Raw genomic sequence first — 16421 nt, forward strand, 5'->3', positions numbered from 1 at the left:
GTTTCGGGCCTAGACCCTTGAAGGGTCTAGGCCCGAAACGTCAGCCTCTCTGCTCCTATGATGCTGCTTGGCCTGCTGTGTTCATCCAGCCCTGCACCTTGTTGTCTCGGATTCTCCAGCATCTGCAGTTCCTACTACCCATGGCTGATTGCTCCTCGTTTTCCTCTGTTGTCCCCATAATTCTTGATTTCCCCCATCTGATCAGGAATCTATCTGTCTCAGCCTTATATATACACAAGGACTCTGACCCTGTTGCTCTCTATGGAAAGAAGTTCCAAAGACATTGAACCCTCAGAAGAAATTCCTCCCATTCTCAGTCTTAAATTAGCACCCCTTAATTCTGAGACTATGCCATCTAATCTTAGACTCTCCCATGAGGGAACCATCCTCTCAGCGTTTACCCTGTCAAGCCTCCTCTTCTAAACTCCCAACCTATTTAGCCTTTGCACTCCATACCAGGGATCACCCTAGTGAATGTTCTGACTATCTCCGTGAAATAATGTTTTTGCTTAAATAAGGAGACCAAAACTTCTCATGCTACTCCAGTTTTAGTCTCACCAGCATCTTGTACAACAGCAGGAAGACGCTCCCATTCTTTGTACTGCAGCTATTCTCTCAACCTGCAACTCCATTCTCCTTTGTAATTAAGTCAATTAGATGAAAATATAACTATTTACAAAACCTGACAAATGGAACATCTCCTTGGAACTTGCAAACTAACAGTCTATCCCCCATCAACATATTTGCTCTGGTATTGTTGACAGTAGTGAATATCCTGCACTTTCCACATTAAACAACCTGGGCTCCACTTCACCTTCTGTACTGCTTGTCAACTAATCGCCTATATCAAAATAATTCATTTTGGAGACTGTATTTCTTTACTTCTAACTTTTTATGGGGAATATCCATTTGGCTTCCATGATGGATAATGTAGAAAATAACACATTTTTAAAAATTAACATACATAAGCCTGGTGAGTTATTGAAAATGGACATTAAAAGCCTTTTTAATTGCTTTTAGATTTGGTTTCTGTTAACTGATCTCAAAGATTAATACCTAGTAACAGGAGCTTTTATTTTTAATAAAAGTTTAATAACAATGCAACTTGTCAAATTTGTTTTGCGCATTGAAGGTTGTCTGATTTTTACGTTTCTAGGATACAGGGGATAAGGGATGGTGGAAAGGAGAACTAAATGGCAAGCAAGGGGTCTTCCCTGACAATTTTGTGGTTGTAATTGCAGAAACTGAAAGAGAGGTAGGTACACTGATGTGAGAAGTTCAGGCAGAGCCTTCTGTCCTCACATTGTTGTATGGCATTAAAAAGGAGCTTAGTTTACTGTTAGGCTTTTTTGTCATGGCATCTCCTAGAATATTTTGATTCATTTAACTACTTTGACATTTTTTATTCATGTTGTACAATCCGTTTTCTAACCCTAGTGACATTCTGAGCTATAATTCATTAGAGCTCCAGAGCAAATGACAAAGACCTTTCCCATATAGTGTGCGCTTTTTTTTTAATGGTGGTATCAGGAGGAAGAATTGTGAACCAGAGTGGTAATTTGAAAGACAAATAGTAAACTGTGTTGAGAACTTTGAACCATATAAAGTCAGGGAAAGGTAAACTAAGGGAACACCAGTATTGTGTAAGGGAGTGATTGGAGCAGGGAGGAGAAAACAAGGGTAAAGTAGACAGGAACACAGGTTAGATACTACATAGATTCTAGAGACTCTTCTGTTAATATTTGTTGCACGTGCTAAGTTTCCCTGGATAGTGCTGAAGCAGGAATTTTCTTTTGAGTGCTGAGCTTTTAATTAGAAAACAGAAATAAATACAATTTGTAGTTCTTCAAGCAAGTGGTTAGCAAACATGGTCACCTGAGGGTTTGGAGTAAATGGTGGAACAAAGGTACTGGAGGAAAAATAGTGTAACTCAAGGTTGTGATTTGTATGTACTTTTTTTTAATTTCAGAGTTTGCATTTTAAGTGCTTTCGTGGTTTAATGACCAACTTATGCTTTTGGAGCCATGATTTTTGTGAATACGTTATGAAAGGAAGAGCCCTTGGGGTAGGCATTTGGAGTTTAATTGCATCGGAGAATTTTAGGAGTGGACAGAGTCAACTCCTAGGAACATTAGCTTGCTTTCTGTTTGGAGGATTTTTTAGTGAATGGGATAAAAACCCATAGCTGTGAAAGCTTTGTTTTTGTGATGGCAGGGTTCCTGTTGGAAGTTAGATGTATGAAACAGTTTCTCCTGAAGAGAAGAGAAAATTTAGAACTGTTAAGAAATAGATTCTCTTAGTGTAAGGATTCAGCTTGGAAAGTTCCAAACCAGAAATGTTGGGTTAGAATTCTGAAGGAATTATTTGGATGTTGAAAAGGTCTAAGCTTACTTGTGTGATTCATCAAGGTAGAAGCTGTCAAACTTAAGGCCAGGAATCGAAAGATAGAGTTTGGTTAAATCTTTTGATGTGATAGAGAAGCAACCTCTCTCTGGTCTTGGAGGAGAAGGGATTGTATTTTATCTGGTGTTTTGAAATCATGTTCTGCATCAATGGTTTGGTTTATTCTGGTTTATCTTCATTTCTTTTGAGTAATAAATTTCTGTTTAATTGGTTTAAAAAAAACAAATCTGCAACGCTGTTTCAGAAAGGTCACCACCTTAAGTAAAAACAAAACAAAATATGACCTATCAAGCCAGATTTCATTTTAGGACCTGTAATAGCAACTGGCAGAATCATGATAGTAGTTGCTTCCAATAATTTTCTGGCTATTTTGTGTGTTACGGTAGTCACTTGTTTGATCCTAAAGGAAATAAATCATCATCTAATTTGGGTGTTTTACATTTGCTATGAAAGTTAAATAAACAAAGCTTATTTCTGACTTCCTTTATTTGCAAGGATAGCTGTAGATTGATAATTTTACCGTTTTTTTTCAACTTGTTCTTTTTGGAAAAAGAATTATTACACCAATTTCCTGCACAGTATTATTTCACAATTAATACTGAAATAAAAACTTGAGACTCTTTTTATACAGGTTATTGCTGCTCCCAAACCTTCAGTAAAATTACCTCCAAAACCAGAGCTTGATGATGTAAGTTACCTGAGGGAACAAACAATTGCTCAATTGTTGAATGTTTCTATATGACTTTAGTATAATAGCCTGTAGTATGTTACCCAAGGGTGTTCCAAATGAACTGCATGCAGTTACACATCAAAATGTTAAAAAGACACAGCAACTTTATTCTAAAATGAATAATCTTTTGGAAATGGAGACAATAAGGACTGCTGATGCTGGAAGCCAGAGTTTATGGGTGTGAGGCTAGAAAAATACAGCAGGTCAGACAACATCTGAGGAGCAGGTAAGTCAATGTTTCAGGGATGAAGGGTTGACTTACTTGCTGTTTAGATGTTGTCTGACCTGTTGTGCTTTTCCAGCCTCACACCTATAGAATCTTTTCTAAGTATTTTGTATCCTGATCTCAGGAGACAGTGTGATGTGCAGAGTTTGGGGGTTGGTGTTATTTGATTTCCTTTCCTCCAAAAGAAAGGGAAGAAGATCTATGTCGAATTTTACTGTAGTACGGGGCAATTTGCATCGAGCGATCGAGTATTATCTGGAGGTTTCTTCTACTGATCATGAAAAATTGCGCACTGTTCTTGATTTGCATTCAGAAATGTAATGATTTTAAAGAAATTATTCTGTTCCCTAATTGTTTTCATTGGAATACTTGAGTGATCTTGTTTCAGTGTGCAGCTCCTTTTTATATCTTTACAATTATACAACACAAATATGCATATAGTAATTTAGTGGGGCTGGCATGTGCATGGCCTGTTCAAGAGCTATTGAGCTGCTTGTCAGTCATGCAACTTAGAAGGAATATTTGGTTCTGACCCACACAATTGCAAATTGAGGAGAAACCAAGCAAAAAGTATAAATGAAATACATTAAATCAAATGGTGCTTTTTTAAAAAACAAAATTATCTGATATTTATGATTGTAAGTTTCAAGCAAAGAGTTTGTGTGGAAGACTATTTCGGGTTCTTCAATTAGCAAAGTGATACATTGCATGATAAGTGAACATTTTTGGCTAAGGATAAAGAAAAACTTATGTAAACAAAACATGCCCCTGTCTTACTCCTGGTCGTCTTGAAGTTTCTCTTTGTTACCACAAGACCGAGCCACCTGTATCATCAGAAATCTATATCTACCAGTAGCTACTTATCCAGTTAAAAAGATGAGATTTATTTTTCAGAATCACCATTGTCAGGATGTTTATTTTCCACTATAGACACAATAGTATGGTAACTACTAAAGGTTTGCAATTTGCTTTGAGTTGGATATCTGTTGCACAGAAGTGGGCTGTGATTAAGTTCAGTGTTGTGAGTAGCAGGAACATGAAGTTCAGAGTTGTCATGGATAAATTTAATCATTGACAACTGGATAATGAGTGAAAGTGCTTTCACTGGTATGATTTACACCAATGCATAACTTTGAGAATGTGCCGTTATTATATGGGCAAATGTAGACTTTTATTGCACAGAAATGCTCCACAGAGCAAAAGAGTTTTGATCAAATATCTATTTGCATAAAGATGATTAGATGGGTATTTGGGAAAGCTAACACCAATTGGTTTTGTGGTTCTTCTCCATCTGAGGCAATCTTTATAATCTTAATCTTTTGGCTCTGTATCAACATTCACCATCAGAGTGGCAGAAAATAGATAAATAATAATATTTTTTTCATTGTTACCTCCCAGTTTTTTTCATTCTCCTCCTCTGGAAATGGATCTCAGTTATTTACACTTTGTATCCCTCATAATTCAACTTGATGCTGTGGTTAATATAACCACTCAATCTTGGGGGTGGTGGGTGGAGAGACTAGGACAAGAGAATACAGTTTAAGAATACAAGGTCTCTTTTGTTTCGAAACAGATGAGAATTCTGCCCCCGTGTGTCATTTGTAGATGGAATTCTATTCTCTGGAAATCAGTGATGACTGAACTTATTTAAGCTTGAGCTGATTAGATTTTTGATACAAGAGAGCACAGAGTTGTAGCCAGGGTAGATTTGGAAGCACATTCTCAGAAGACATTCAATAAGTACTTTGCCAAAGGTTATTGGAGAAAATAAGAGCTCATGGTGTAGGAAGTAACATAGGCATGGGTAGAAGATTGGCTGGCTGACAGGAAACGGAGTGTAGAAATAAGTGGGTCTTTTTCAGGCTAACAGGACATCACAAGTGGTGAGCCACAGGGCTGAGTGCTGGGGTCTCAAATCTTCAATTTATATAAATGATTTGGATGAAGAGACTGGAGGTATGATAGTTACGAAGCTGATGACACAAAGATGGGAAGGAAAGTGAGTTGTGAAGAGGCCAAAAGGGCTAGAGATAGGCCGTGAGTAGACTTGGATCTGACAAATTAAGTATAATTTGGGAAAGTGGGAAATTTTCCATTTTGGCTTAAAGTGTATTATCTAAATGGTGAGAGGTCACAAAGCTCCGAAATGCAGAGAGATCTGCTGTACTACTGGATGAAACCTAGAAGTTTAGTGTGCAGGTACAGAAAGGAATCAGTATAATTAATGGAACGTTATGATTAATTGCAAGGGGAATTGAATGCGTGAGAAGGGAGGTTAAAATGAATTAAGTAGTAAGAGCGGGAGAAGATAATTTAGCCCTTGACTCAATGACCCAATTTTTCCCTGCCCTCGGAGGGTAGCTCCAAATATTAACATGCCTCAGAATAAATTTGTCCTCCTATTCATTTTAAACTGGAGACCCTTTGCTTTGAAACTGTGCCCCCACAATTCATCCACAAAGGGGAACATCTCTCAATATCTATCCTGTAAAACCCTGCTACATAGTTACATGTTCCATTCAGATCATCTCTCATTCTTTCATACTCTCCAGCCTGCTTGACCTTTCCTCACTGGACAACTCATTCACACAATAATCAGCCTAGTGAACCTTCTTGGATCTACTTCCAATTCCAGAGCTCTTTACTACTTCAGTTTTCTGCCCAAAGGCAGGGCAACTCAAAATTAAAGATCTCTGAAGTGTTCAGGTGGCAATGTACTTTTTTACCTGCGTGTTGTAGCCCTGGAGATATGGATTGTGATGGTAGAGGCTCCAACTTTTTTTATTTGGCTGGTCAGGAACTCTCCTACGTTTCTCAGCTGCCATATATATATGTTGGAAAACTTACAGGTTCATGTCCAACAGGTTTACCCAAATTGTTATTTTAATGTGCCCTTCACCTTCACTGGCTGACCAGCATTTATTGCTCTGTTCCTAGTTGTCCTGAAGTAGTGGTAGTGAGCTGTTGTCTTAAACTGCTGCAGTCCATATACTGTCAGCAGACTCACAATGCCGTTAGGGAGGAACTTCCAGGATTTTGACCCAGCACCATTGAGGGAACAGCAATATATTTTCAAGTCAGGATGGTGAGTGGTTTGGAGGAAAACTTGCAGATGGTGGTGAACCCATGGCTTTGGCAGATGCAGTGTGACTCAGTTTCTACAGTGCACCTTGTAGATGGCGCATGTTTCTGCTGTGCATCAGTGGTGGAGGAAAGTACTGTTAAAGGTGATGTGGTGCTAATCAAGTAGGCTACTTTTCCCTAAATGGTGTTAATCGTGTGGTGTTGGAGTTGCACTTATGCAGGCAAGTGGGGAATATTCTGTCACACACTCCTGTGCCTTCTAGTCGTTGGTAAGTTTTGGGAAGTCAGAAGTGAGTTCCTTGCTGCAGAATTCCTAGCCTCTGACCTGCTCTGGTAGCCTCTGTATTTACATGGCTAGTCCAGTTCAGTTACCGGTCAGTGATAACCTCCCAGGATGTTGCTTGGTGAGGGAATTCAGCAATAATAATGCCATTGAATGTCGTAGAACAATGGTTAGATTGTCTGTTGGTGGAAATGGTCTTTGCTTGCTTTTTGTTGGTTTGAATGTTGCTTGCTATTTGTCAATCCAAGCCTGAATATTAAAAACCGAATGAACTGCGGATGCTGTAAATCAGAAACAAAAACAGAACTTGCTTCAAGCCTGAATATTATCCAGGTCTTGCAGGAATTGAACATGGACTGCTTCAGTACCTGAGCAGTGGTGAATGGTTCTGAAGCAGCTGTCCTCTTTTCTGGAATAAGAATGTAGCTCAAGCCTGAAGAAAGTCAGTTAGTTTATTTCCTCTCTTCAGTTGTTGTAAGCTGTGGTTTCTAACCAACAAGTCAGACATTATCAGTATGAACCAGTTGCCCTGTGCCTCTTATAAGTATCTGGAGAAGGAAGAGAGCAATGTGTCCTGACAGTCCCAAAGAATTATCTCAGAAAATCCTGTGGACAAAAGCCATAAATTTTTTAAATGTCCTGCTGTTACTTTTTCAATTATCATTTAAACACCACAATTTGCTACCATCTTCATATTTTCCTATTCATACCGCAAATTGTAGAGTCCAAAAAAATTTATATATTGTAAATAACAGCAATTGTAGACTACTTTTCCAGAGTTCTACTTCCTCTTTTCAGAATCTTCCAAATTCCTTTTGTTTTCTAGCCATCTATCCATTCATTGTTCTACATGCCTGTTGACTCTTGTGCACCCTGCTAAGTAAGTCTTTTCAAGTCGAGCACTAAAAGTACTGGCAAACCCTATGTTTTATCTTGACTTTTACCACCACAATATGGGAAAAGTCTTCCTACACTCTGGAATTGCATACCTTTAGATTAGCCAGATAGATAGTGAATTTACATTCCAAAATTAATGGTTCAGAGTAGTTATTTTAGTTTTATTCATTATTCGGAAGCCTTCATTGCTGTTCAAGGTTTCGTGACACCTTGATATTTATTGGTGATCAATGAGAAAAGAGTCTTATAATTTACTTAACACGATGAATAAAACCCATTGAAACATTTGGAGTTGTCTTTTGCCTTCAACAGGCTTTTTTAAAGCCTTTTGTGAATGTGTCAGATTTTTACTTTTGCAACCCAATAGTAAACTGAGCAGATATGATTTTCTAAAAAAAACCTTTTTTGTGAAAGTCTGATGGGCAGTATTTTGCAAATTTAGACTAATAGCCACTAAATTCAAAGAGGTGAAGTGATAGCATAATATTTGGCATATTTGAACAGCGTATTCTCAGCGGTGAAAAAATTACTGTTGTCAACATTCAAACTCTGGATTTCTTTTTTCTGTTCATAGAAACCAAAAAAGCCACTGCCATCAACAAAAGTCCAAGGTAAGCTTTATTCATCGTCCATTGAAATATTGCACTGTTGTAACAGTGTATGATAGTGTGTTTTTCACATTGTGCATGTTAACTTGATTCCGTCTTAGATTAATTAGCAAATGGGAGGGGGTGGATTGCCAAAAGGAACAAAAGAGCAATTTCTGCTTCAATAGGATTTAAGAAGCAAACATTTTTCTCAGCCAAGCTGTCGGCCAATGAAATTCTTGTTGCTGTCCAGTTGGAAACAGGGCAGCCACAACCATGTCTTTCAAGCAACGATGAATAAATATTCAGATCATCTATGATAGCATAGGTTGATACTGATTGAAACTTGGGAACCCCCACCCCTACTTTTCTCATGGAAAACCCATTTTCCCTCTGAGGTGAAGGCTGCTATTAATCCAATCTTGGCTGATACCCTTATATTTTCAATTAACAGTCTTTATTAGAGCTTTGTTAAGACAATGAGCACATTGCATTGAAGAAATCCAGTAGACAAGATTTGGCTTGATGTTCAAATTGCCATCATTTTGACTTTAGTAGTAATGCTCCTCCCAGTCATTCACCACACTTCAAGGAGACTTTCAAGGCATCTTTTAAGTGTTGTCTTTGCCACTCACTGGAACATAGACCATTTGAGAGTTGAGAGAACAGAATCTGATTAGAGGGCAACTTTTCAGCCAACTGGAAACAATACCTAGTCCATGATAGTTGGTTTTGCAGGAATTTTGCCGGAATGGCTGTAAAGCTGGCTTCAAGAAGCAAGCTAGCACTTGTTAAGTGATCCTGTCATTGTACCCGGATCATATGGCAAAGGCATTGTGGGAATTTTACTCTATCAGGGACAAAAGTGAGCTACAGTGCAGGACAGTGGTAACAGCAAGGCTATGTGGACGTTTTTAATTAACCTGTTCAAGCATGTTATGACATATTTTTGGGCAGATGAGATTTGAACCAGACCTTCTGACCAGAGTTAGGGACACTACCACTGCATCACAATAGCCTTACAACAGCTCTGTACACTGGGACCTCTGAGCTGGTGCAGCTGATCTCATGTTGGATGAAGTCATTAATGGTGGGTTTTTGAGAGAGGTGCCTGCAAATGTATTGGAGATGCTCAATGTATTCCAAAGTCTCTGTTTCAATATACATCGGAATTGGAATCATTGACTGACCAGATCTTAGTTGACATGAAGCTTATTTTTTGATAATATTTGAGGAAGGGCTGAATTTCTTTGTGAGGAGTTGAAGAGATCAGTTGTGGCTTGTGCAGATTGAACAGTGATCTTCTGCATGATGTGGAACTTGTATGTCTATGGTGGTGATTTTAGTTTTGGGTCAAAGGCAACTGAGGTTAGAGTTTTCCATCATCGTCAACCAGATTGTAAATGGTACAGGAAATAGTGCATAGCTTTCCTGACACCAGTCTGGAGTTCTTCATTTTCTGAAGAAGGGTCTAGGCCCGAAACTTCAGCTTTCCTGCTCCTCTGATGCTGCTTGGCCTGCTGTGTTCATCCAGCTCTACACCTTGTTATCTTGGAGTTTAAATGCATCCCTTTCAGTTCACTCACTTGACAGTTGCAATTGTATTTCATGAAGCAGTTGCAGGGTTGTGGTGAAGTATTTTCAATACCTAATTATTTAGAGAACTGTCCACAGAACCTTGTGACTTATTGACTCAAATGAATCGTTCAGGTTTTTGAATGCAGTGCAGAGTTCATGGTGGTGGTGGTGTTATTTTTCTTGAATTGTTCTAGCAACAAAGACCATAGTCGCGGTTCCCCTCTGGAAGATCTCAAGCCACACTTGGTCTCTGGCAGAATATCCTCAGTGCTGGAAACTTGATTCAGGAGAACATGCGCCAGGAATTTTCCTGTTACAGATAACAGAAATACCTCCATCATTTTCATAGCTTGATTTATCTTTCTTGAAGATACAATTTGCCTCATTTCTAAAGTCGAAAAGAGTAAAGGGAGTTATTTCTTTTCCCAAATCTGCGGAATGAATGCATAGCATCTTGATATGAAGAAGGCTCACCAGTTTTTGAAGATCTCGGCACTGATTGTTTTCAGCTACAGGCCTCATTGTTGTTCATCCACTTGGTTTCTTGTTGCAGCTTGACTATTTATGATGGTTCATCCATGGATTTAACCAAAGATTACCAGATAATAGCCTTGAGAGTAACAAATGTATCTGTGGATTCTCAATTGTTGGAAATTTTTGTTTTCTAGGGTCAACAAATGGCATTATTATTCTTAGGAAGTGAGACCCCCTCCTGTAACTCAAGGATTCTTATCCATTTGGCCTTGGTTCTTTAGATGGCCCAGGTGAAATTCTAAAATGCTTCACTTGTTGCGATGATGGCCACATAGTTGGTTTTCTCTGGCTTCCTCTTCTGATCTTTAATCTTTAATCTTTATCTTTGCCTTTTTCCCAAAACTAAACTCAGCACCATAGACAGACATGACCTATATCATGCAGAAGATGATTGTTCACTCTGCACTAGATTTGCGAGCCACTATGATCTGTCCAGTTCTTCACACAAAATATTTAACCATCCTCGAACATTGCCCAAAAGAAGAAGTTTCATATCGATCAAGATCTGGTCAATCAATGATTGTAATTCCAATCTTGCCTGTGATCTTTTTGCTTTACCTTTTGGGAATCCGTCTTGAGCTGTGGTGATGTTGCCTTCTTGATGGCCAACTTTGGATTAATCTGCCAGGTGGTGAAAGCTGCTTTTTTTTTTTTGTCATGCAGGAGGTTACATGATTCTGCATCATTTTTGTTACGTGAGTCCTGTATTGAAGATGCTTGATCCCAGTGGTTGGGACATGACTTCTAGTACAGCCCACTGTATTTGATCCTACTGTTTTGAAATGTGAGAGATGATTTTGAAGACTGGTTACAATAATATTTCTCTTTTTTTGGCTAAATAGATATGTAGTAATTCTTCTGCTATCCTCTGTTTGACCACCAAGGCTAAATGCAGCACTCTTTATGGATCAATATACTGCGCTTCGAACCTGGGATTTAATTTTGAAAACGAAATAGAAAAACAGTGTTATTTTCTTTCATTTGTCCCCTATAATGAGTGGGTGCACTTTCTTCTGTTGCTTTCTTCACCATGGTTCTTTTGATAAGGAGAATAAGACAGTACAGGTAATGGTCTTGACCAACTGTGATGTGGTTTGTCAGAGTGGTTATGTGACGCTACCAGTGTTTTCCTCTTCCTACCCTACTGTAGTTGGAGAGCTTGAAGATTTGAGCCCACTCCAATAACCAGGCTTATAGGATTACCAGCTGTGCACATGGTTTGTTTAAGTCAAAGGAAGTATATATTTAGTTCATAATGCCAAAACGTTCTATTGAAAAGAAACTTCAGTATATTCAATATATCTTAGTGCAGTATCTTATCTATAATTTAAACTTATGGCTAAATTGCACAATACAGTTGTATAATTTGGACATTGAAAATAAAAGTCAGGCATTTATTCCTAAACTGTTCTCATCACCCATCTATTAAAGTGTGATTCATAATTTGACAATGTTGATATAATGAGCCCACACCTGGAGGTTTACATGTGGAAAGCAATGTCAGCTGTCTAACAAATTACCTACTTCATTTGTGTTTTGAAATGCGAGCATTAAAGAAATTTTCATTTACAAAGGTAACTAAGATTATCAATTTTGATTCCTGGCTTTTATACAAGGATAAATTTCACCCTGCAAGCTGGTTTCTCTTTTTAGATACTGTTTCCAATTTACTTTTAAAAAAAAAAAGACTGAACAGTAACATAGGAAGTCTTACATCGGCTTGAATTAAACATTTGAATGAACTTCAAAAAGGTCATCTTAATCCAAAAAAAATCTTCAAATCAAATCAAAAATATATGAACAAATTATGTGCGTAGCGATTGGAAAGATGAACTACTTCTTGATGCTGAGTACGAGGATCAGTTTAGTGTAGATGCAGTTTGCCTATTATTACAGATTTTGTAGTTCATGGAATTTTTTGGATTTACTGTTTGAACTTCACAGTGAAATAAATAGTTCTTGTTCATAACTCACTTCAATTCCTTCTTTACAAATCCTGCCCCTTCTTTCCCATTGGCCAACTTATGTATGTAGATAAAACACAGGAAGTAACTGCTTACAGATCATAATGCTCTTTCTTTTTGAAAAGAAAACAACTAATTAAATAGCTGTTAATTACTGATGGAAGCTACTTTTGAAGCCTGATGAAGGGGAAGGGGGGGCTGTAAACAACTTTCGATGAAATGTTGCATCTTTCAGCCTCCAAACCTGAACCACCACCTGCTGAGAAGAAGCTTGAACTTAAAAAAGTCCTTCCAGACAAAACTGACTCTATTTCTTCAAGGAATGAAGAAAAAGGTAACATTAGCCTTCCTATTACTTAAAAAATTGTGCACACTTTTAAATTCAAATTGAATATTTAATAGCATTTATCTAAACTGTAGTGTAATTAAGAATAAGCAAGTGAAATTCCCTGCTATAACTGTATTTTTAGAGCATAGTTTTTATTTAAGCAACCAATGTACCCTTCCTTGATATTCTGAATAGAGTATAAAAGTTTTGAACTAGAATTGCTGTAATCATAGAATCCCTACAGTGCATAAAGAGGCCATTCAGTCCAACAAGTCTGAACCAATCCTCTGAAGAGCATCCCATTCAAACACAACCCCCCCATCCTATCCTGTAATCACTATAGCTAATCCACCTACCCTACACATTCCTGGACACTCTGGAGAATTTGACATGCCAGTCCACCTAACCTGCTTCTGGACTGTAGGAGGGAACTGGAGCACCTGGCGGAAACCAGTGCAGACGTGGGCAGAAAGTGCAACTCGACACAGACAGTCACCCAGTGCTGTAATTGAAACTACGTCCTGATGCTGTGAGGCAGCAGTGCTAACCATTGTGCCATCCATCCATTGTATTGGGCCTTTCCAATAGAGCAATAGTATTTTAGTTTGTGAAATAAATTTTAATCTGTTATATTCACCTCAAAGATTTTGTTGTAATTTCTTTGAGAAGATCAAAATGTGCTGCGTTAAGATTGTCTTGAATGCTGTACAGAGTGTGCATCAGTTCCTTTTGCGTTTAAAAAAGGCAGCTGCTGCTGTGAACGGATCTTGTTTGCCATGATCTAATCATGCATTATTTTCTCCACAGACATTTTTATGCACATGCTTACATGAAGACATAAATTTATTCTTTTCCCAGGCCTACCTCCCCAAAAAAAGCATTCCGTTTTATCTGATTTGAAAGGAAATTGAAATTGAAGTTGCTGTTGTGTATTAAGTAAGCATTCCCATCGTATGGACTAAATCGAAACTAATTTGCACTCAGACAAAACTTGTCTTTAATTAAGATTTAGTTCTGGAGAACAAAGAAGCAATACATCTGGGAAAGATTATGCAGTCCATCTCATTTAAATAATTTAAATCTCCCCTAAGTTTCTCAGTGTTCTCACATTATTTTGCATAAATTACTAGACAAATTTAACCTGAGCATTTTGTCTTTTTCTCAGCTTGATAACATCTCTTCTTTCAAGAGGGTGCCACAACATTGGATTCAATATTCTCATTAATTTCAGAACCTTAATAACTTGGTGTGGTGGTGGGGATGGAAATTGACACACATTTCTTAATTTATTGAAATTATTTTTTGAGAAATGAATGATTGCTCTTGTTTCTGTATGGCAACATATACATTTCATAATTGTACAGCAATGGAGCTTATGGCTCAGGAAATAATATGTACTTGAAATATGTTTGCATCCTGAACAATGTAGACTTAAACATGACTGGTGAAACTACAGTCAATGAAATTTTCTGCAAGCCCTGGTTGCGCATTTTACTTTGGTCAACTCTGATTTGTCCAAAATAATGTGTGACAATGAAAATCATGCAGAAAGAAAAGGCTGTGGTAAACCTACAGAAGGCAAGGAAGTAATGTTGCTGTCATAATTGTGCATTCTGCCAGGAAGTGGTTTGGCAGTACACAATCATGAAGGGTTTTTTTAAAGAAATAGGTCAGAGTCTGAATGTCAACTTTGAATGTTTTTGAGAAACTGAGCTATGTTCCATTTTTATTTTCTAAATTAGGACATAATATTTAAAACATGAAGAACAATAATGCCTCTTTGTTATGTTTTACATTTGAATCATATTTAGTAATTAATTATTCCATGTGCTGAGGGCCACTTTTGTGCTTTGACTAACAATTAAATAAGGCTATTTTATGATATTTGAATACTTCTCTTTGTTTTTTGTGAGTTTCACTATAGTTAACTTAAATAACGGTTCGGTGGCTCAGTGGTTAGCACTGCTGCGTCACAGCACCAGAGATCTGGATTCGATTCCAGCCTCGGGCGACTGTCTGTGTGGAGTTTGCACATTCTCCCTGTGTCGGCATGGGTTTCCTCCAGGTGCTCCGGTTTACTCCCACAGTCCAAAGACGTGCAGGTTAGGTGGATGGGCAATTTAGCTTACCCAACAGTGTCTAGGATGGGAAATGCAGAGATAGGGTAGGGGGTGGGTCTGGGTAGCATGCTGTTTGGAGGGTTGGTGTGAGCGAAATCGGCTGAATGGCCTGCTTCCACACTTGGGATTCCAAACCAGTATTTAAGAACAGGTGTTGACCATTTATCCCCTTGAATTTGCACCGACCTTTTGAGATCATGATGAATGTACTTTTTCATTTTTGTTTCAAATGCAAGCGTGTTGCCCCTTAAAAATTTTTACTGTACTTGTTAAGTAAAAAATTATCAATTTGCAATTTAAGACTAATGAGGTTAGCCTCTCCTGCTTTCTATGATCCTTTGACAATGCTATGGCTTTATTTAGTTATACAGCACAGAAACAAACCCTTCAGTCCAACTCTTCCATACCAACCAGATATTCTAAATTATCCTAAATTAATCTAGTCCCATTTGCCAGCATTTGACTCTTCTCTTTAAACCCTTCCTATTCATTTACCCATCCAGATGGTTCTTAAATGTTGTAATTGTACCAACTTCCACCATTTCCTCTGGCAGCTCATTCCTGCACCACCCTCTGCATGAAAAAGTTGCCCTTTGGGTCCCCTGTAAATCCTTCCCCTCTCACCTTAAACCTATGGCCTCTAGTTTGGACGACTCTACCCTGGGAAAAACGATCTTGGCTAGTCACCCTATCCATGCCCCTCATGATTTTATAAACCTCTATAAGGTCACCTCTCAGCCTCTGACGCTCTAGGGAAAATAGCCCCAGCCTATGCAGCTTCTCTCTATAGCTCAAACCCTCCAATCCTAACATCATCCTTGTTAAACCTGAAAGTGTTCAGAAAATATTTACAACATCTTTCCTATAGAAGGACAACCAAAATTGAACACAGTATTCCAAAAGTGGCCTAACCAATGTCCTGTACAGCCGCAACATGACCTCCCAAGTCGTATATTCAATTCATTGCCCAATAAAGGCAAGCACACCAAATGTTACCTTCATTACCCTGTCTACTTTTGGCTCCACTTTCAAAGAACTATGAACCTGCATCCCAAGGTCTGTTTGTTTGGCAACAGTCCCCAGGACCCTACCATTAAGTGTACAAGTCTTGCCCTGATTTACCTTGCCAAAATACAACACCTCACATTTATCTAAATTGAACTATATCTGCCACTCCTCAGCTCATTGGCCCATCTGTTTAAGGTCCCATTATTCTCTGAGATTGCTGCTACCTGGGGGTGTGTTTATTCTGAGGCCAGTAATTAATCTGGTAATGTTTCACAATACCGAGACTAGCATAGCTTTCTGTTTGGTTCCAGAAGATGCACCTTAAAGAAACTATCTGAAAAGGATTCTATGAACTCCTTATCAAAGCTGCCATTGACCTTATGATTTTTTTTCCAGATGATATGTAATTAAAGACACCCCCGTGGTATTTGTAGTCTCTTTATCACAAACACCCAATATTTATTTTAATATTCTACAAAGCACATTATGGTCACTCAGTGGGAATGAAGACCACCACTCCTCACAACTTCTTTCCCTTAACTGTCCTCATCTCCACACAAACAGATTGTGTAAATCCTGATCTGAACCAAGGTTATCTCCAGCTAGTGCGCCAACACTATCCTTCACTATCAATGATACTCCTCCAGCTTTACCTCGCTTGCTATTCTTTTTGACTTTA

General features: G+C 38.3%; 1 protein-coding gene across 8 annotated transcripts in view; it reads left to right on the forward strand.

Moving 5' to 3' along the window:
• The window catches only part of LOC109915467 (CD2-associated protein), a 217532-nt gene that overhangs the window by 157026 nt on the left and 44085 nt on the right, over positions 1-16421 (forward strand). For 5 of the 8 annotated variants that reach the window (XM_048597334.1, XM_048597337.1, XM_048597335.1 and 2 more), the window contains 4 exons: positions 1157-1255; positions 3035-3091; positions 8198-8234; positions 12522-12620. In XM_048597334.1, the coding sequence (XP_048453291.1) occupies positions 1157-1255; positions 3035-3091; positions 8198-8234; positions 12522-12620 (292 nt within the window). The remainder of the gene's footprint in view (positions 1-1156; positions 1256-3034; positions 3092-8197; positions 8235-12521; positions 12621-16421) is intronic. The other 3 variants (XM_048597339.1, XM_048597341.1, XM_048597336.1) reach the window with 2 other exon arrangements.

The sequence above is a fragment of the Rhincodon typus genome, chromosome 5, assembly GCF_021869965.1.
Source record: "Rhincodon typus isolate 14 chromosome 5, sRhiTyp1.1, whole genome shotgun sequence".
NCBI lineage: Eukaryota > Metazoa > Chordata > Chondrichthyes > Orectolobiformes > Rhincodontidae > Rhincodon > Rhincodon typus.